The sequence below is a fragment of the Impatiens glandulifera genome, chromosome 5 (genome assembly GCF_907164915.1).
Source record: "Impatiens glandulifera chromosome 5, dImpGla2.1, whole genome shotgun sequence".
Taxonomy (NCBI): Eukaryota; Viridiplantae; Streptophyta; class Magnoliopsida; order Ericales; family Balsaminaceae; genus Impatiens; species Impatiens glandulifera.
This window is the reverse complement of record NC_061866.1, coordinates 38530312-38550744: the sequence shown is the minus strand read 5'-3', so window position 1 is coordinate 38550744 and position 20433 is coordinate 38530312. Positions and strand designations below refer to the sequence as shown.

Genomic DNA, 20433 nt, shown 5'->3' with positions numbered 1-20433 from the left:
ATATTTATTTTTTACAAAATTTTAGAACGACATAACTTTGTGTACTGTCTATCAAATTTGATGTATTTTTTATGGGATTGTCGCCTTACTGCCACCTTTTCCTTCTCAGGGTGAGTGTGCTTAAGAAGGAACGAGTGTTTAAATTTAATATTTTTTTTTAGATATAATCCCATTTAATAAAACATATAAGATATTTAGATAAATTTACATCTTTTAAACTTAAAATGTTGTAGTTTAGTGGTTCAAGATACAAACATAAAATTTTTATTTGGTTATGAGTTTAAATCTCACCAAAAATAATGTTTTTTAATCAAATTTTAATACTAGATCTAGAACAACAACAAAACATGAATTTTTTTTTCTATTTGGGCTAGAGCAGCCTAAAATTCGGAGCCGGAACTCTTTATACGCACTTAATGCGATTTGAATCCTTTAAAAATGTGTAATGCTTATGAATAGTTGAAAAAAAAATGGAGAGAATTTTTATTTTAAATGTGATAAGTTAATTAAGAAAATAAAAATACTTTAAGATGAACCTTCACTAGTTTAGAAAAACCTTAAATAACTAAAATTATAATAGTTGAATCACACAACAAGTTATGGTCAGGCGGGTTAAGTGCGAAATTAACAGTAGGAGAAGCGAAACTTAACTTTAAAAAAATTAACAAAATAACTCATACCTAAGTAAACCTTAGTAATAAAATAAAATTAATCGGGGAATTTGATGAAATAACCCTCGTAAGAGGGTTATTACCATATATAGCATGCATTTACTAATTTTTTCATTTTTAACCTGCAAAAGGTCACTTTTTCCCTTTATTTTTTTAAAAAAAATTGATTTTCTTTTCCGTCGTTTCTCTTTCCTTCTCCTTTCCCTCCCTCTCTCTCTTTTCAACTTCCCCTACCCCCTGAAGACGACGACGACGAAAAAAACTCCCGAAACATCGACGACGTCCTCTCCCCCAAACCCCGACGAGCCCCCGACGACAAATAAGAGCCTCCGACGAGAATCAGAACTCCAGAACGACGAAGGTGAGTTTATCTTCCATGTTTTCCCGTTTCTATCCGAGTTTTCCCGTTCTATATCGTTTATATTCCATGCATGCTATAATGGAAGAATGGTTTAGGGTTTATTGTTTAGGTTTAGGTATGGGTTTAGGTTTATTGGCTGAATGAATGATTTTGGGTTTAAAATGCTTCTGTCGAAGGCTGTTGCAGGCTGTCAATGGTGACGATGCATTTTCGCAGCCGACTGTGCATCGGCGGGAGATGCATCTGTCGCAGGCGACGATGCATCTGTCGCAGGCAGAATATACTATTCGTCTACGACAGATGCATCTCCCGCCTGCGACAAATGCACTGTCGTCTGCGACAGATGCACCGTCGTCTGCGACAGATGCACCGTCGTCTGCGACAGATGCACCGTCGTCTGCGACAGATGCACCGTCGTCTGCGACAGATGCACCGTCGTCTGCGACAGATGCACCGTCGTCTGCGACAGATGCACCGTCGTCTGCGACAAATGTCTTATTTCCTTTAAAGAAGTGGTATTACTTTCATTATTCTGACTTAATGTTTTTTGCAGATGGCACCAACCAAATGCAAACCAAAACGGTAATTGAGAACTTTCCTGGACGTGTTTCATGGAAATCTACTTGCACCTGCTTGTTAAAGACCAAGGACAAGTTTAATCACTTTGGTCTTATGGAAAGGGCTATGAAGAGTCAATTTCAGTATCTATTGAAAGCCCCAACTGTAATTTTCTCAGTAACAATAATCCACCAGATGTTGATCAGGAAAAGCAGCTCAATTCGAAGGGAATAACTTTCTTAGTCAATGGTCAGCAGCTGTACTAGGGCATGAAGGAATATGCCTTGGTAACAGGCCTAAATTTTGGAAGATTTCCTGTGATCGAAAATTGGCACGTTGAAGAATGTCCACCCTGGTCCATAAATATTTTGGTGGCAAAACAGTTGTTAGAGTGACAGAGGTTCAAACAGTTTTCCTCAAATGCTTTGAGAAGGAGGATGCATGGAAGCTTGGGCTCATTAACCTTATTTACCAGTGTCTTTTTGGATCTGATAATAGGAAGAGGGTATGTTTGAAAATCTTCAGCATGGTGGAGGACATGGAAATGTTCCTTCAATTTCCATGGAGAAAGGTGTCATTCAATTCAACCTTGAAGGGTATTGACAAGGACATGAAACATCTTCGGCAACTATATGTGGAGAAGAAGTTTACTGCAAGGGGAACTGTGATGTTGCTTATACTATTAGTGGGTTCGCCATAGCCTTCCAAGTTTGGAAATATTTGGTTATGAAGACATTTGTCCCCAAATTTGCGGATATGATCGAGGAAAAACATATATGCCCAAGGATATTACTCTTTACAGTCTCCAGAAGCAACACCAACACTAGCCAAGAAGTATCCAATGCCCTTTTCAAATGCAATGTGTTTAGCAAGATTGATGAGTCTGAGGAGGAGAAGAGGAACTACTATGGGGAAGACTTTGAAGAAATGGGAGATTACATTTATGATGATTTATTTGAAGTGGATGGTAGGAAGAGAAAAAATGAAGATGACAGTACTCCCAAACCGACGCCCAAGAGGAGAAAACCAATTAAAATCACACTAGCCAAGAGGACCGAGAAGTCATTTAGTGATGAATCTAGCCAAGACAGCTCTCGGTCTACTACTTGTGAATCTAGCCATGTCCCTTCAGCAACGAGTCCTCAAAAGAAAGAAGACAATTCTCCAACTAGCCAAGACAATCGGGTGACTCAAGCCTAGAATGATGTCAAGTTTGATGAGCTGAGAAAGGATATGAAGGAGCTGACAAGGGATGTGAAGGAGCTTAAAACTGAAATGAAGGTATTGAAAGATGATCAACTGGTTATGTTCAATCACATAATCCAATTATTGAGTGAAATAAAACAACAAAAGAAAGATATTGCTGCTGATGATGATTTAGTGGAGAAGGATTTGGAGATGAACAAAGATGCTCATGATGTTGTTGATGATGGGCTAAATGATGTTGTTGTTGATGGGCTAAATGATGTTGGGTTGAATGATGATGTTGATGATCTGCTGAATGAGAAAGAAGATGTTGCTGATGAGAATGATGTTGTTGATCGGTTGAATGAGAAAGAAGATGTTGCTGATGGGTTGGATCTCAACAAAGAATCTAATGAGAATGATGCTGCCGATGGGTTGGAGATGATAAAGAATGATGATGATGAACACAAAGATGATGCTGCTGATGATGAACACAAAGATGATGCTGTTGTTGATGAACACAAAGATGCTCATGATGTTGGGTTGGAGGATGATGTTGTTGATGGGTTGGAGATCAACACAGAAGCTGATGATGATGAAAACAAAGATTCTGTTGTTGTTGATGGTTTGGAGATCAACAAAGAAGCTGTTGTTGATGAACACAAAGATGCTACTGTTGTTGATGGGTTGGAGATCAACACAAAAGCTGATGATAATGAAAACAAAGATGATGCTGATGTTGATGGTTTGGAGATCAACAAAGAAGCTGATGAGAATGAAAACAAAGATGCTGCTGTTGTTGATAATGAGAATGAAAACAAAGATGCTGCTGTTGTTGATAAGAATGAGAATGAAAACAAAGATGTTGATGTTGTTGTTGAGAATGAAAACAACAAATTAGCTTATGAGACTGAGTTGGGAAATAATAAATTGTCCACGAAGAAGAAGAGGAAGGTGGTTTTGACCAAAAATAGGTCGCAACAGTTGGGCAAGAAAAGGAAGATGGATGAAGAGGCTGAGTTGGGAAAGAAGGAGGATGATGAGGCTGAGTTGGGAAAGAAGATTTATGAAGAGTCTGAGTTGAGAAAGAAGAAGGATGATGATGTATTGGTATTGACTCCAACAAGATTTCAGGGACAGAGTTTTCGGAGAAAGAAGAAGTCCACACAATTGGGGAACTACACAGATCCTAATGGAAAATCCTTTAAACTCATTGATCCAGTAACTGTCAATCCTCTTTTAGATTATGATAGTGAACTGATGGATGAGTTGAAACACTGGATGAAGCTGCAGGATGAAGACAAGATAAATCTAGTTCTTTTCTATGCTGGTCGAGATTTGTTTAACAGAATGTTGAGGTCTCAGAATTGGCTTCATGATCATGTAAGTTTTTGTTGATGAAACTGTTTTTGGGTATTGTATTAACAGCATGACAAAGAGAAATAGCAGGAATGCATTTGTCGCAGGCGACAGTGCATCTTTCGCAGACGACGATGCATCTGTCGCAGGCAAATAGTATATTTTGCCTGCGACAGATGCACTATCGCCTGCGACAGATGCACTGTCGCCTGCGACAGATGCATTTTCCGCCTACGACAGATGCAATTCTGTGCTTAATTCATTTGATGTTCTGTGCTTAATTCATTTGATGTTCTGTGCTTAATTCATTTGATGTTCTGTGTGCTTAATTCATTTTCTCGATTCTGTCGCAGGAGATAGATGCAGCATGTTACATTCTTAAAAAAAGGGTTGCCAATTTCCCCAAGACTTATCAACCGATAGATTTCTCAATATGTGACTGTAATGTCTCTACGAGGTTGTCGTTACGTTATTCAAAGTTCTCCAAAAATCCACAAACATACGAATTCGACGATGACTTGATGGAATATTTCATGGGTGATGAACGAAATTTTATGACTTCTTGGATCATTGTAGATAAGGTATATTTCCCTATGAATCTGAATATGAAGCATTGGGTCCTGTGTGAGGTGCAACTACAAGATTGGTGCATCAATGTTTATGACTGCGAACAAGAATTTATCAAAAAGAATCAGTATGACAAGTTCATGAAACCACTATGTGAAATGATTCCATATATGATTCTAAATGGAACGACCGAGTTTGACAGGATCAATTATCCTAAGTTCAGTTTAGAAGGAATGTCATATGTTGTAATACCACACCCAAGAGTCCCCAAGTGCACCAAGAGTGGAGACTGTGGTCTTTTTACAATCATGTATTTGGAGTACCTTATTGCCAAATTGGATATATCAGATGTGACAACAGAAAACATGGTTTTTTGGAAACAAAAATGGGCAGTTAGGTTATTCCACCATATAATAGACCCATAGAAAATGGACATAATTTAGCTATGTATATTTTTGAATGTAAACCATATGTATTTTTGAATGTAAACCATATGTATTTTTGAATGTAATTTAGTTAGCAATTTTATTATTTTGAATGCAAATGGTTATATAATGTAGTATAAATATAATGTAGTATATATATAATTAAGCACAGAACATAAATGCATCTGTCGCAGACGACGATGCATCTGTCGCAGACGACAGTGCATATGTCGCAGGCGATAGTGCATCTGTCGCAGACGACAATGCATATGTCGCCTGTGACAGATGCATCTTCGCCTGCGACATATGCATTCCTGCTATTTCTCTTTGTCCTACTATTAATACAATACACAATCCACATCAGATAACAACACTTAACAACAGATGATCAAAATACAGTTTGATCAAAATACAAAAACAGTTTGATCAAAATACAAAAACAATTTGATCAAAATACAAAAACAGTTTGATCAAAATACAAAAAACAGTTGCATGCCAAAGATTGGGCACTTGATTGTGAAGGTTGTGTAGATTGGGCACTTGATTGTGAAGGTCTTGCAGTAGATGGTGCAGGCATCACTGTTGAGCATGTTGCTCTGTTATGACCTAGACCGCCACATGAGCCGCACCGTCTCCGTTCTTTACGAATCTCACCTTGTGATGATCTACGTTTTGTTGTTGGTCGTCCTTTCTTAATCTTCACGGGGGTTTTAGGCAGACTCGTTTCTTGATATGTTCGGGAATGTTCCAAGCTTCATTATGATGAAAAACTGGATAACATGTCTCCGCATATGCCATGCACCACGATTCAGTTGAGTAAAACCTGAAAATTATACAGTGAACATAACATAAATTCAACATAACATAAATTGAACATAACTTATGGAACATAAATTCTCTAACCTTGCGCACAACTCATATGGAACCGATTTCCAGAAACGGGCAGCAGCCAGGGCATGCGTACAAGGAAGACCGAATATATCAAATACCCTACAAGTACAAGTTCGACCCTTCAAGTCAACTTGAAAATCAAATTCACCGTCATGCACATGGAACTGAAATCGATTAAGTGGATAAACGCTGTAGAATCTAGCATTTTCGCCTTCCTCACGTAATAACTTTTCATAATATGGAGATAAATGTTCGTTGTGGTTGGTTGATTTTTCTCTTCTATGATAAAATCAATCTTGTATTGTGAATCTTAAATAGTCAGCTAATGTTGTTATGAGATATTTCCTAGCTTCTCTGCACTGACTATTAAAACTCTCAGCGTAATTACTTGTCATTTGATTGTATCGCGAACCGGGGAAAAAAGCACGACTCCATCTCTCCACTCCAATTTGTTCCAAATATTCAGCAATCCTAGGGTCTTTAGTTCCGATCTTGTCAAAATGCTTCTGAAACGTGGACTCGGTGTATGCGCGAGAAGCCAAATCAAACTCAACATGGCAGTTATCAGTTTTAAATTTGGCCATTATATTCATTTTGATGTGGTATGTGCATGCACCGTGATGTGCTTCTGGAAAAACCGCGGACAAGGCGTTGGCAATACTTGGGTGTCTATCGGATATGAAGACGAGATCCGGGACTGATCCAATTGCCAACCTTAGTTATTGCATGAAATATGTCCAAGAGTTATTATTCTCCGAATCAACGACACCAAAAGCAACGGGATATAGTTGCTCGTTCGCATCCAATGCTATCGCAACCAGTAGTTGACCTCCAAATTCGTGCTTAAGGAAGCTGGCATCGATGCACAATACAGGACGACAACATCCTATGAAATCCCTAATTGAAACCCCTAGAGACATGAACATATACCTGAAGTGTCCTTCCTCATCTGTCTGGATGTCAGTTATGGTACCTGGGTTCTTCTTTTGCAACATGAACAGGTAGGATGGTAATTTACCATAGGAATCCTCCACAGTTCCTCGCACCGTCATTAAGGCATTTTCCCTTGACCTTCAAGCCTTATTATATGTCAAAGTTAACCCATAGCTTGTATGCATGTCTTCCATTATTTTTTAGGCATGTGGTCATGGTGATGGTCCATGTATTTACGTTTGATACACTCCGCAATTACCCATGATGGTGCTTGCCTCACATTGTCTTGTCTCGTCAAAATTGAGCATGTGTGTTCTTTTACAAACTTTCTGATCTCAAACATCTCCGAGAATTTTCCTTTCTTAGCACGTAATTTCCACTTGCAGTTCTCAGCCATACATTTTACAAACCAAATATTTTTTGTTGACTTCACCACTTTAAGGATAAAATGATTAGACATCGCATGTCTATGAAACCTCAATTGTATTTCTTTTTTGTTATCAAAAAACGTACCCACTTCCAATGAATTTTCAATTAATGGAGCAAGTGTTTCGATCTCGAGTGGTTCATATGAGAAGTAGTGCTTGGTTCCCTCAGTATGGCTGAATGTTTTCCTAACATGTGAAGTGCTTGGTTGACTTGGGAAGACATTTTCCTACTCAAAAATATCTTGCTCCTCACATACATCTCTCTGCTCAAAAACATCTTGCTGCTCAAATATATCTCGATGCTCAAACACATCTTGCTGCTCAGATACATCTTGTTACCTTGGGAATACATCTTGCTGCTCAAATACATCGCGCTGCTCACATACATCTCGCTGCCTTGGGAAGATATCTTGCTGCTCAAATATGTCATTTTCTGGTATTTCACTTTGTTGAGTTGAAGGTATTGACTTCTCTACTAAAGAGACACATAGCGGGGCGCGATGATTGGGCAGTGAAGACGAGAGTTCTTGTAAATAGAACGCCACATCGCTATCTCCAATGATTGTTGTAGGAGGAGAATTCATCATTAACATATTATACTTCACCTTGAACACTAAGTCATATCTTAATTTGTCCACACCAATAGAATTATAGACAATTGAAGCTAATTCTTCATATATAGCATTTCGGGGTACATTCACACCACGACACGAACTTGAGACAAAAAAACTAACACCACCATCATCAGTTTTCCAGTCTCCATCAAAGAGGAGAAAAACACCAACATTCATGTGATCTGCAATTGATAAAAATTCACAGAAGTTAGTGCCAGTGTCCAGTCAGTGTTAATTGCAAGGAGGAAAATGCAAGGAGGAAAATGCATTTGTCGCAGGCGACGATGCATCTGTCGCAGGCGACAGTGCATCTGTCGCAGGCGGGAGATGCATTTCCCGTCTGCGACAGATGCATCGTCGCCTGCGACAGATGCACTGTCGCCTTCGTCACCTTCGTCAAATGTATATTTCACCGTAAAACAAATCAGGCAAGCTCTAAAACCATTCTTCCATGACCTAACCTACAACCTAGACTCTAAACGACGAAACCCTAAACATTCATCCATTTTCGCGATAAAACGACGAAGGTAGCGACTAACCTGAATGTTGAAGACGTTCCGGTTTTGTTGATGAAGGACGTTGATGATGAAGGAATGACGTTGATGATGAAGAACGTTGATGAGATCAAACTGATGAAGGGGAAAGTTGATGAAACTGATGAAGGACGTTGGTTGGTGGAGAGGAGGGAAATGGGGGACAAGAAACTGAAAGACACTAACATTTCAATTATTATTTTTTTTTAATTAAAGGGCAAAATTGAAAAAATAAAAAAATTAGTAAAGACATATAAATATATGGTGATAACCATTTTATTTTATGAGGGTTATTTCATCAAATTTCCCAATTAATCCAGATATGTCAGCTTGAACTGAAAAAGAAGATAGAAATTAAAAAAAGCCCTACTTACAAGGATACTCATTTCTCTGTCTGATCGGCTGATTCTGGCTCTCGATCGATCCTAAATCTGTTTTGAGCCTCTTCCTCGCGAATTGCTAAAGTAGAAGAAGAAGAAGAAACGACTCCAGGTTCGTATCTTTATCCCCGTTACGAGAAGTTGAATTTGATGTATAAATGATCGCAATAGATTGATGAATTTTCTACCCTCCAGTATCTGTTCATTCGTGATAAAAATCAACACTGAAGCTTATATGGAGTTTAAAACATCATCTTTACTTACTCTTGATAAATTGGAAATCAACCCACATGGTCTTCGAACTGATTCTGATTTTAAAGCCTTTTTGTTTGAATTGTTTCTAACTAGTCCTTATCTGGTAGATCTATAAATAAACATGAACAATGGTTCAGTCTTCAGTCTCCTAAGTAAGTTTATGGGTTATCTCTAGATATTTGAGGATTCACTATTAGTGTTTTTCCATGTGATGAGTGAACCCCCTTTCATGAGATTGTGTATGAAAAGGATCCACAATGAACTCCATCTAGTGCATATTGCTTTTAGCCTATTGAGAAATGTGTTGCTTCTTAAAGTTCTATATTTTTTTGTACTGTGTCTTTAAGTGTATGTTTGCCCAAATTGAATCAACTGGACCACCCCATCTACTGTGATCCAATCTATTATAGAAAGAATTATCTTAATTGAATGAAATCAGAAAGAATGATAACATGTTGGCATTTTTAGGTTCTTTTCGGTTTCCTTTTTATTCATTAACCTCTCAATTTTGCTAATTGAAAAGCTAAAATAGTGAAGCAGAATTTGTGAGCTTTGACTAATATGAGTTTGGTTTTAGAACAAGTCTTAAACCAATTGCCATAACATAAAAAAAAACACCCACCTAGCGCAACTCAATTGATAAGAGCCTTGAACTCGTTCTAAAGTTCGATTCTCACTGAGAACACCTTGATTGAAGTGGGGGGTTATGACGGTAGGACGTTGTGCTAACTTAGTCCAGGTTTCTCCCTTCTAAAAAAAGGAAGAAAAGAACCCTTGTGAGTTAAATTTTGAAACATGATCAAGCTCTAAAATTGATCAATAGAGTAGGCTGAAATGCTCAATGCTATCATGAAATTGATCTAATTGGTATTGCTCACCCCTATTTCTGCAGTTTAGAATTCTCTTCGGAAGTAGGCTCTTCAATGCCTCCCCCTGCTGCACCTAGATCTGGAGATGCCATTTTTGCTAGTGTTGAGCGTGTGGTAAGATTTAAGATCACTAGACAACATCACAACTTCTGTTTGTTGTTTGTTATATCGGATTTTGTTTATTTGAGCATCTTTCATTTTGAAGATTGACCTCCAATTCAAAATGATACTCACATTCCTTTAATTTATGATATGAACTGGTGTTTATCAACATTGCAGAATGCTGAGCTCTTCACTCTTACATATGGAGCAATTGTGCGCCAGCTGCTCACTGATCTGGAGGAGGTTGAAGAAGTCAACAAGCAGCTCGATCAGATGTAAGTCTTTATCTTTTTTCTCTTGTTATTTGTGTGTAATACTGAATGAACATATATCGCTATTTATGTGCCTATGAACATCTCTCAACTTCTTTATGTTGCAGGGGATATAATATGGGGATTCGTCTCATTGATGAGTTTCTAGCAAAATCAAATATCTCCAGATGTGTCGACTTCAAGGAAACAGCTGAAATGATTGCCAAGGTATGGTGTTCCTGTTTCCTCTTTTGAAATGTTAAAAGTTTGTTTTTATAGAGTTGTTGTGCGTCTTCTACTTCAAACAATACTGAGCCTATTTGAAATCTGGGATTTTGCTAGAATCGTGTCACAATCACGATCTCATTGAAAAAAATTCAAATTGAAAGTGATTTTTTTCGTTTGGTATATGTTTTTATTTTTTATAATGAGATTTCTTTTACTTTATTTGGTATTCAGATTTTTTTTTCTCGACCATGATCCAAATTATAGTTTGATTTTTTGCTTCAATTGGTATATAGACTTTTTTTTCTTGAACTTGATGTGATCCATATTCATTTTTAAATCATTGTGATTTTTTTAAAACATAACAATTATGTAAGTTTTTCAAATAATGATCTAACTGGAAAAATATGTATAACAAAACAACCCAATAATGTTTTACCAAGTCTTGAACATGTGAGGTAAACGTTGGTCATCTCAATCATCAAGCTAAGTTGAACTTCCTTTTACTTCTTCCCAAGGAAATCAATGCTGCCTTTGACTTTTCCCAGTTTTGTTTTAAGTATAAATAATGGACCTTGGTTGTCTTACTTTTTTCAAAAAATAAATGGACCTTGGTTGAGTTAAATTGTGCTTTCTTTTGAGCTAATGTTATGCTTAATAGTATTCATGTAAGAATATGGTTTTACATTGTTCAGTCAAGTGTTGGCTATAATAAAAATTCGGCAAGGGCATATGAAACTTTTTGACGATGTTTGTTTGCTGGATAAGATCCCTAGTTTGAATTTGTTATATGTGGAACCCATTTTTCCAGTATTTGATTAAAATTAAAGGTTAGTACTAGTTTTGTATTTTTTTCTTCTAAATATTCTAATTTTCATAATGAGTCTTATATATTTTTTTTCTTAAGCATCTATGCTTTAAATTTACTTTAAAGTTTATCAAGAAGATTTCTTACACAATTACTATGTTTGTGTGAAAAGAAATTGATATTTGTTTGGGTCATCTTGCCTTTGTCTTAAAGTGGGATTTTTTTGTTGCTGCTAACAATGGTTATTGTTATATTAGGTTGGTTTCAAAATGTTCTTGGGGATTACTGCATCGGTTACAAACTGGGATGCTGATGGCACATGTTGTAGTCTTGTTTTGGAGGACAACCCTTTGGTGAATTTTGTTGAACTTCCTGATTCATGCCAAGGTCTCCATTATTGCAACATCTTAAGTGGAGTTATTAGAGGAGCTCTAGAGATGGTAAGCAAACATGTCTACCTTTTCAAAACACATTATCTATTGGTTTCTTAGTGAGCCTATTTGAAAACTAATATTTTGTCACAATCACCGAATCTCATTGGAAAATCGTCAAATTAAAATTGAAAATGATTTTTTCTTTCCCTTTAAAAGATTTTTTTTTTCATTGGGTAAATAGTTTTCATCTCGATTATGATCAAATTATTTTTTGGATCATTATTCAGATGATTTTCTACATAATTATGATTTTTGACAAACATAATAAATGTAAATTTTTCGTGACGATGCTATCATGCCTTGGTGGCATTATTTGTGTTTCCGAGAAACATGCTATGTGTATGTGTAACATACTATATACTTTACTAATTACCATACTACCCTTATACTATATCTTACTATTACCGGTAACACTATGTTCACCCCTTGACAAGCATAAACTCTCTTCTTTTTGCGAAGAAAAAATCTCCCGGAAGCTTGAATACCGTCGTTTCTATCCTATCTTGTATGATGACAACCCACTTAGAAACACTTAGATGGAGTTGGATCTGGGTCTGGATGATTAAATTTCGCCTTGGAAACACTTTTCTTTTTGTTTATTTTGTGAAGTATCTCAGCGGGATATCGATTTAGATGAGATAGAGTCTCAAAACATAACTTAACTAGACATATATTCATATATAAATTTTTAGACGTTTTCTCATCCAAACTTAGACACGTACTAAATATAGTTCAAAAAAAAGGGAATTGGATCTTTTTTTTCAATTGCTCTGACGTACAGGGTATCGTACCAACATAAAGATCTACTATATGTAGAAGAATTGTAGATGAGACGAAATGACCTATGTCTTATAATCTAGATTCAAACACTTTTTCATTTATTACTCCAAATAATACATATTCTTCCAATCCAACATATATCCTACTGTTACCTTACACTATACTCACCCTCCCTTCGCAGTTTGCACTGCCTTAGCAAGCATTGTTTTATTTTATTTCGAAGATGAAAAAAAACACTCTTGCCAGCTTGAATATCAGTAGTCATTTCTATCCTTGTCTAGGCTATCTTGTTATCTCTGTTTCTGTATTTATGTACATATTTTCTTGATTACCCGATTATCACAAGGTTTCCATGAAGACTGAAGTGACCTGGCTACGAGATATGCTAAGAGGAGATGATGCGTTTGAACTACAGCTTAAATTTCTGAAGCAGATCCCAGAGGAGTACCCTTACAAAGATGATGAGTAATTTCTCGACATTCTTCATAATCAGGTGACTTTTTCCTTTCGGCCTTTTATTGTTATTGTTATTTTATTGTTTTTCCTTGTTCAACTTAAGCTTCTATATTGTTGTTTATCTCATATGAATGAATGAATTGTCACATACTTTTAGTTATGTTTTTTAGTTTACTAATGGCATTTCAAGTCTTGCACAAAATTTTATCTTACAACCTGGTTTAGATCTTTTATGAAGATAATTTTGCTTTATTTTGTTAAATATTTACTATCAATGAGTACCGACTTATTTTGTGGGGACGATCTTTAGGCATTTTTTTACTTTGCTTTGATTTTTCTTATTATTGTTTCGAAGGGGATGTATGTTCTCCACTCTTCATCCTTTGCTTCATTTTGTTGGGTTTTAATAGGGTATATAAGTTGTTCGGTTGTTTTTTTTACTGAATGCATATTCAAACTGTTGACAATGGTTTCAAAAATCTCAAACTGTCAGTTACGGTTATATTGATTAATTCGGTTAGAAAGTTGTTTCGGACAGTTAAAAAAATAAGCGGGGACATCTGAAATACAAATATTGTCCATTAATGGAAATAATGCACTCTACTAAAATATGAATTATAAGTGTTCTTTCAAAAAAAAAAATATTGTAATGATTCTAGTCTCCTAAAATATGTATTATAAATGTTCTTAACCAATTTTATTTATTTTAGTAAAACTCTTGAGATTTTTTTTTACTTCCATTTGAACTAGACACAAAGAATTTACTCCCATATATATATTATTTTAAGGATTTATTCGCATTTATAAATTTGTAAAACAAAGAATCTATTTGAAATTAAAAGAGTTTACTATAAAATAAAATTAGTTATATATTATTATTATTATTATTTATATATATATATATATATATAATTAATTTTAAAAATAATAATAAACCAATAATATTAAAATAAGTTATATTTATAAAATTAATTAAATGAATAATAATTATTTGAATGAATAATAATTATTTATTTTAATATATAAATATAAATTAATTTTACTTTTGTAAAATAGTAAAATTAAAATAGTTTATAAATTAATAATTTAATATGATAAAAGTTAATTAATTAATAATTTCTAAAACATAAATTGAAATTTTAATTAACTTTTATTTGAATACTTTGATAGTATGGTTTGACCTTAAATTAAAAATAAATAAATTTTTAATAGTAACAATAATAAAATATTTAATTATTAGGTTAATATATTATTTCATTGTTAAATTTTGAAACATATAAATAAATATAAGATCGGTTCAGCCGCTATTTTTATATATCTCGATTTTTGGTTAATAATATATAACAAAATAGTAAGAAGGTGTGACACGTTTATTCAGTCTGACCTGCTATTCAAATTATTTAAATTATAAATATATGCATATTAAGTAATTGGAATTCAAACTGGATTAAATTATTACTCATGAGTCTAACTAACTATTCTTAAATGTTTTCAATCTGAGTGTATTATAAATGATTTTAGTTCAAAATATATTTAATGATGTTAATTAATGCTAATATTTAGGACAGACAGTTTTTGATTAACACGAAAACACTATTCGAACTGAACACGAAAAAAATTCAGATTAGAGTAATGTATATTTTAATTCCGGTCGAAATTACTTGTTTAACCTGATTAAGAAAATAGGATTTGTGTATGTAGATTTTTTGTTTAATTTATTTTTATTTTAAGTTGATGTCATTTTAATCTGAAATAAACATATTTGATATTAATTAAATCAGATGGAGTGGTTGAGTTCAATTTGAATTATGTCTATTAGGTTTGAGTTAATTACTAATTTATTTTTCAAGTTACTTTTATTGAGGAAAAAATATTAAATAAGCAAAGTAAAATAAATAAATAAAATAGTCAGTGTATTATTATAAATTATTTTAAAGACAAAAATTAAATTTTAATAATAAGTAAGTAAATAAATAAAAATTATGTTATAATTTTATGATATTATTTTATATTGAACACCTATAATAATGTTAGAATTACAATAAGATAAAATTTGCCCAAAATAGAAACGTGGCAATTGACAATTACATAAATGAAAATTTATTATTTTAGTATTCATCTACGTACTACATTGACTATCTCATTTGATTTAATTCTCTTTTTATAATCTTAGTTTCACACCACATATATATATAATTTAGGGATTTTTATTTCTTTTTAGCATGATTCTTCATGATGCATTCAAATTAGTTTTTATGAAATATATATTTATTTTATCACTTTGCCTAAAAATTAATAAAATAATTATTTAGCATAAAACATTTATCAACCAATTAAATTTTCTATAATATCGTTCAAAAATTTGTAAAAAATTATTTATTTTATATACATTTCACATTAAAAAAAATATTTATTTTATACACATTAAAAAATATATTATATATATATTTTTTTTAATTTAAAAAACTAATACAAACACTCACAATCCTTGGCTTTAATCAATCTTCTGAGTTTATAATAAAAATCAAACTTCAAATTTTTTTGTCTTAATCAAATTCTTAAGTAAACTTTTTATACTACAAACCAATATATTAACTTTAACAATTTTAAAAAATAATTATAATAAAATAATATTTGTAGAAGAAAAAATATTAATTTACCAATTTATGATAATTCAAATTATAAAAATCTTGAAATTAAAAAGTTAAAATATAAAATTTAAAAATATCATTTACTTTACTCATTTCTTAAAAAATAATATCACTTTTTACTTTCATAATTTTTATCCATTTATAATTAACTTACTTTATCAATATATGATAATTCAAAATATAATAATCTTAAAAGATAAAAAGTTAAAGTATCAATTTGAAAAAGAAAAATATTGTATTAGTCTGATAAATAAAATTATGTTTATTTAGAAATCAGATTATGTTAATTTTTGGGCTGGTTAGGATTGGGGGTTTAAGTTATAACTTGAGTTATTTAAAAATAATAATTAATAATAAGATTATTTATTTTTTAATAAAATATTTAAAATGTATTAATATATGATGATAAAATAAAAAATTAATAATTTTAATATTTTAATTAATAAATTAAATAATATTAATAATGTTAATTAAGTTGAATTATTTAAATAATACAAATATAACATCTTTAGGTTATTCATGAAATTTTATTTATTTTTTCAATTTAAAAATATAAATTATAATAATAATAAATTATTACAAAGCACTGGCGTCAGATATATGTCACCTTTCTATATTAAAAAACTATATATAATAAATTGATTACATAATAATTGCGCATGGTTGTGTAACACCTAATTTAATAATATAAAATCGATTCAAAAAAAATTAAATAATCTGTATTAAAAAAATAGATTTATGATCTGGTCTATAGTTGACTACAATTTAAAACGAGAAAGGGCATTATTGTAATTTAGTCATCTCTCCTTATCAAATTTGTATAAATAGGGAAGAAATGATAAAACAGAGGATTCACAATTATAAAAACGTAATTATCCGTTTGCATATGAGATCTTTACTAGTTCATAGATTATTGTTCAGTTTCTGTAATAATCAAGCAATCAAGAAGAGAGGAATCATCATGTCTTCTTCTTCATCTTCAAGCAGTCAAACTTCCGATTTCGATAAGCCGAGATTAGTTGTGAAGAAGGTTCTAGCGAAGGCTCAAAGCGAAGGAAATGGAGCTGTTGTTAGGAGAAGCATTGGACGGTAAATTTCTCTAGATCTTATTAACATTTGTGTCTGAAATGATTTGTAATTTGAATTTTTGAATTTCTGAATTTCAGACCAGAATTGAAGTCATTGGATCCGTTTCTATTGTTAGATGAATTTACAGGTATGTATGTTGTTGAATGAATTTGAGATCTGTTGTTCTAGCGAATGATATGATTCATTATCTCTGTTGTTACAGTTTCTGCTCCTGCTGGATTTCCTGATCATCCACATCGAGGTGTGAATTTCTTTTGTATAACCGTTTTTAGGTTTCAATTGTTCAATCTGTCTCATCTTTCTTGTTACTTTTGCAGGTTTTGAGACTGTTACATATATGTTGCAGGTATTGTGATGAACACATTTGAAATAGTTAGAGTAGATTAGATTATGAACAAAAGAAGAGATTGAGATTGAGATTGTTGGATATATAACAGGGGGCTTTTACTCATCAAGATTTTGCTGGACATAAGGGTACAATAAGAACTGGAGATGTTCAGGTGCATATATATATCATGAGTGATGAATTTCATCTTCTTTTGATCATAGATTATGTTAGGTTTTTGTGGGTGATGGAATTGAAGATTTGACCTAATATTTTTGTTTGTTTGTTTGATGATGATAGTGGATGACAGCAGGTAGAGGTATAATTCATTCAGAGATGCCTGCAGGTCAAGGTGCTCAAAAAGGACTTCAATTGTGGATTAATCTTGCCTCCAAGGATAAAATGTAATTTCTTTCAATCTTTCTCAATCTTTTACTAATTTTATGTTACCATATTTTAAAACTAGATCTAAATATAGACAAGATCCATACACAAATTTTAAATTTTATATGGGGCCAATAACTTCAAATAAATTATTCTTCAATCAAATAATTTAACTAATCATTTAGAATTTCAAATATAAAAGTATTGTTTAGAAGATATTTAAGTTTTATTTTTAATTTTAAATGGGAGTGGAGTAATGATTATGGGTTATGCTAATTTTTTAAAATTAAAAAATAATAACTTTTATTTTGTTGCTTATCTTTGACTACAATCAATCATATAATAATTCTAATCTTTTATCAAATAACTATAAAAGGTAATGAGCTATATTTTTGTTAATCTCCTTGAAAATGTCTCTATAGTTAAAAACTGAAAATAGTTTTTTTTTTTTTGTTTAGTATATTTCTTTTTCTAGATCATGATTTTAATTAATTTTTGGATCATAATTTAGATTTTTTTTTCATTTTAGTAAAACAAATTCTTGTATATATTAATTATCTAAATGACAGTATTATTTATTTATTTAATTTGATATCATAAAACCAATCACTTATTATTACTTGCTACATAAGAAAACTCCAAGAGCATAGGAGAAAAATGTGTTCATTCTCAAGGGCGAATTTATCTGTGTTGTAGCTCGAGTGACCCAAAATGTTTTTAAATGTATATAATTAAGCGATCTAATTAGATTTTGTTTTCTTGTTTATATTATTATCATTGTAGTTTATATATATTTTTTGAAAAGTTTTAACCCGAGTAGATTTTAAATCTTAACTCTGTCAATTATCTTAAAAATTTAGATCGACCCAAGTCATGTAAATCTATATATAGATAGAGGAAAGAAACATTTCATTGTAATACAAGTAATGTAAGAGTAATAAGTATATAGATTTATTTGTGTGTTTTGATGTGCAGGATTGAACCTAATTATCAAGAATTACTAAAAGAAGAGATATCAAAAGCAGAAAAAGATGGAGTTTCAGTAAAGGTGATAGCAGGTGAATCAATGGGAGTAAAGTCACCAGTTTACACAAGAACACCCACAATGTACCTTGATTTCACCATCAAACCAGGTTCCCACCTCCATCAAACTATTCCAGAGTCATGGAACTCCTTCATCTACATAATCGAAGGTGACGAGGGCGTTTTCGGTATATCCAAATCCGCCCCCGTCTCTGCCCACCATGTTTTGGTGCTGGGTCCCGGCCAGGGTCTCAGTGTCTGGAACAAGTCGGCTGACCACGAGTTGAGATTCGTGCTCATCGCGGGTCAGCCAATCAACGAGCCCATAGCTCAGTATGGTCCTTTTGTGATGAACACTCAAGCTGAAATTGAACAGGCTTTTCAAGACTATCGACATGCTAAGAATGGGTTTGAGAAGGCCAGATCTTGGAATTCTAAGTAGTGTGTATGGTCAGATTTGTTTATGGTTTAAAATGTTTTTTTAAATAAAATAAAAGAATAATACATTTTGGCCTCATAGAAAGTATTGAAAAGATTTCATATGTCAAATAGAAAGAAAAGCTTCTAGAAAGCCAGAACTTGTTGGATTCTATTTACTTGTGCTGATGTAATTTTCTAATTTAATTTTCTTTATTGTAAACTGTGTTTTTAATAGTACTATTATATATATATATATATATAAATAAATAATAATATCATATTTATAGTAATTTGAACTAAAGATGACCTAAACTAAAATAAACATGTCTTTATATGTCCTTTGAATTTTATAAACTCCGCATACATTTTCTCAATTTACACATCTCTTACTCTTAGTAAGATACATATCAATAAAACAAAATATAATAAATTTTCAATCTTTACATAGTATTCTCTCTTTTGAAGACCATCCTAAAAGATGATTTATTTCAACAAAACATTTTCTTTGGGTCTATTACAAATTACAATGACTTGCAACTAAGGATGAGAATGGAGGCAAGAAGTGCATTTATTTCTCGCCGCGTTCTTTCGATTTCATAGAATCTCAGTGGTATTGGTTATACCATATGTTTTAAAGAAAAAAAATTATGATAAAATTATATAAGAAAATATTGTTATATAATATATATTAAAATTCATATTATTATTATAAATAAATAAACGTAATATTTTTTAAATGTGAAGAACACAAACAAATAAATATATTAGTGGTGTTATATATTTAATTGTGTTTATTATTGTTGGAGAAGAAATCATGATTGAATCAGTGCAAAGACACAATTTTGGATCTAAAATTAATCACATGGCAGATTATAATTGTAATCTTTAATTGCAACATCTTATGTTTCTTTTTTGATTAACAAACAAAATAGTTTAATTATAATAAAGAAAAAAAATACAACCTTATCAGTTCAGTTTTTTTTTTAATTGTCTGATGAACATGAACAAATCTTCTGATTTAGTTTTTTTTTTCTCATTTTTCTTGTTATTACTTTAAAATGATCTTCAAACATTGAAAATGTGAGAAAATAAAGATTTTGACATTTTCAATGTAATAACAATAAAAAATCAACATAAATAAATATCTTTAGGGTATAATACCATTAATTATAATAAGAGCCACAAAGTTAAAAAAAATAGAAAAATAAACAATTACAAATATGGAAAGAATATTGTTGCTTAACCAGTAACTTGATTTAAGGTGTCCAATTTAATTATGTACCAGAAATATTTTATTTATGCCTACAAAATGTATATGGAAAAAAATATTAACAGTTTTTATTTTATTTTAATCCAAGTCATTTCCTAGGTGTCTTTCAAATTAAGTGAAAACAAGTCAAGATTCCCATAATTGACCCCAGTTGGTCTTCTCAACTGAGAGCACTAAAGACTATCT

General features: G+C 32.2%; 2 protein-coding genes across 2 annotated transcripts; both read left to right on the top strand.

Moving 5' to 3' along the window:
- Nucleotides 1-8866: 8866 nt before the first annotated feature.
- LOC124938433 (trafficking protein particle complex subunit 3-like) lies at nt 8867-13274 on the top strand. The gene is made up of 6 exons (XM_047478873.1): nt 8867-9017; nt 10053-10143; nt 10309-10406; nt 10511-10610; nt 11673-11855; nt 12976-13274. Exons 2-6 carry the CDS (start codon nt 10084-10086, stop codon nt 13096-13098), a joined length of 564 nt encoding a protein of 187 aa, XP_047334829.1. The 5' UTR covers nt 8867-9017; nt 10053-10083; the 3' UTR covers nt 13099-13274.
- A 3316-nt stretch (nt 13275-16590) lies between these two features.
- On the top strand, nt 16591-19002 carry LOC124938359 (pirin-like protein). Its single transcript, XM_047478782.1, has 7 exons — nt 16591-16825; nt 16903-16952; nt 17028-17066; nt 17143-17171; nt 17263-17325; nt 17451-17554; nt 18510-19002. The coding sequence occupies exons 1-7, from the start codon at nt 16623-16625 to the stop codon at nt 18997-18999; spliced, it is 978 nt and encodes a 325-aa protein (XP_047334738.1). The 5' UTR covers nt 16591-16622; the 3' UTR covers nt 19000-19002.
- Nucleotides 19003-20433: the final 1431 nt, after the last annotated feature.

Excerpts from the sequence above, each read along its gene's own strand:
- LOC124938433 (XM_047478873.1), top strand. The coding sequence starts at position 10,084 with ATGCCTCCCCCTGCTGCACCTAGATCTGGAGATGCCATTTTTGCTAGT. Across the intron at positions 10,144-10,308 it reads TTGCTAGTGTTGAGCGTGTG|AATGCTGAGCTCTTCACTCT; the intron begins GTAAGATTTAAG and ends TCAACATTGCAG. Across the intron at positions 11,856-12,975 it reads TTAGAGGAGCTCTAGAGATG|GTTTCCATGAAGACTGAAGT; the intron begins GTAAGCAAACAT and ends GATTATCACAAG.
- LOC124938359 (XM_047478782.1), top strand. The coding sequence starts at position 16,623 with ATGAGATCTTTACTAGTTCATAGATTATTGTTCAGTTTCTGTAATAAT. Across the intron at positions 17,067-17,142 it reads TCCTGATCATCCACATCGAG|GTTTTGAGACTGTTACATAT; the intron begins GTGTGAATTTCT and ends TTACTTTTGCAG. Across the intron at positions 17,326-17,450 it reads TAAGAACTGGAGATGTTCAG|TGGATGACAGCAGGTAGAGG; the intron begins GTGCATATATAT and ends TGATGATGATAG.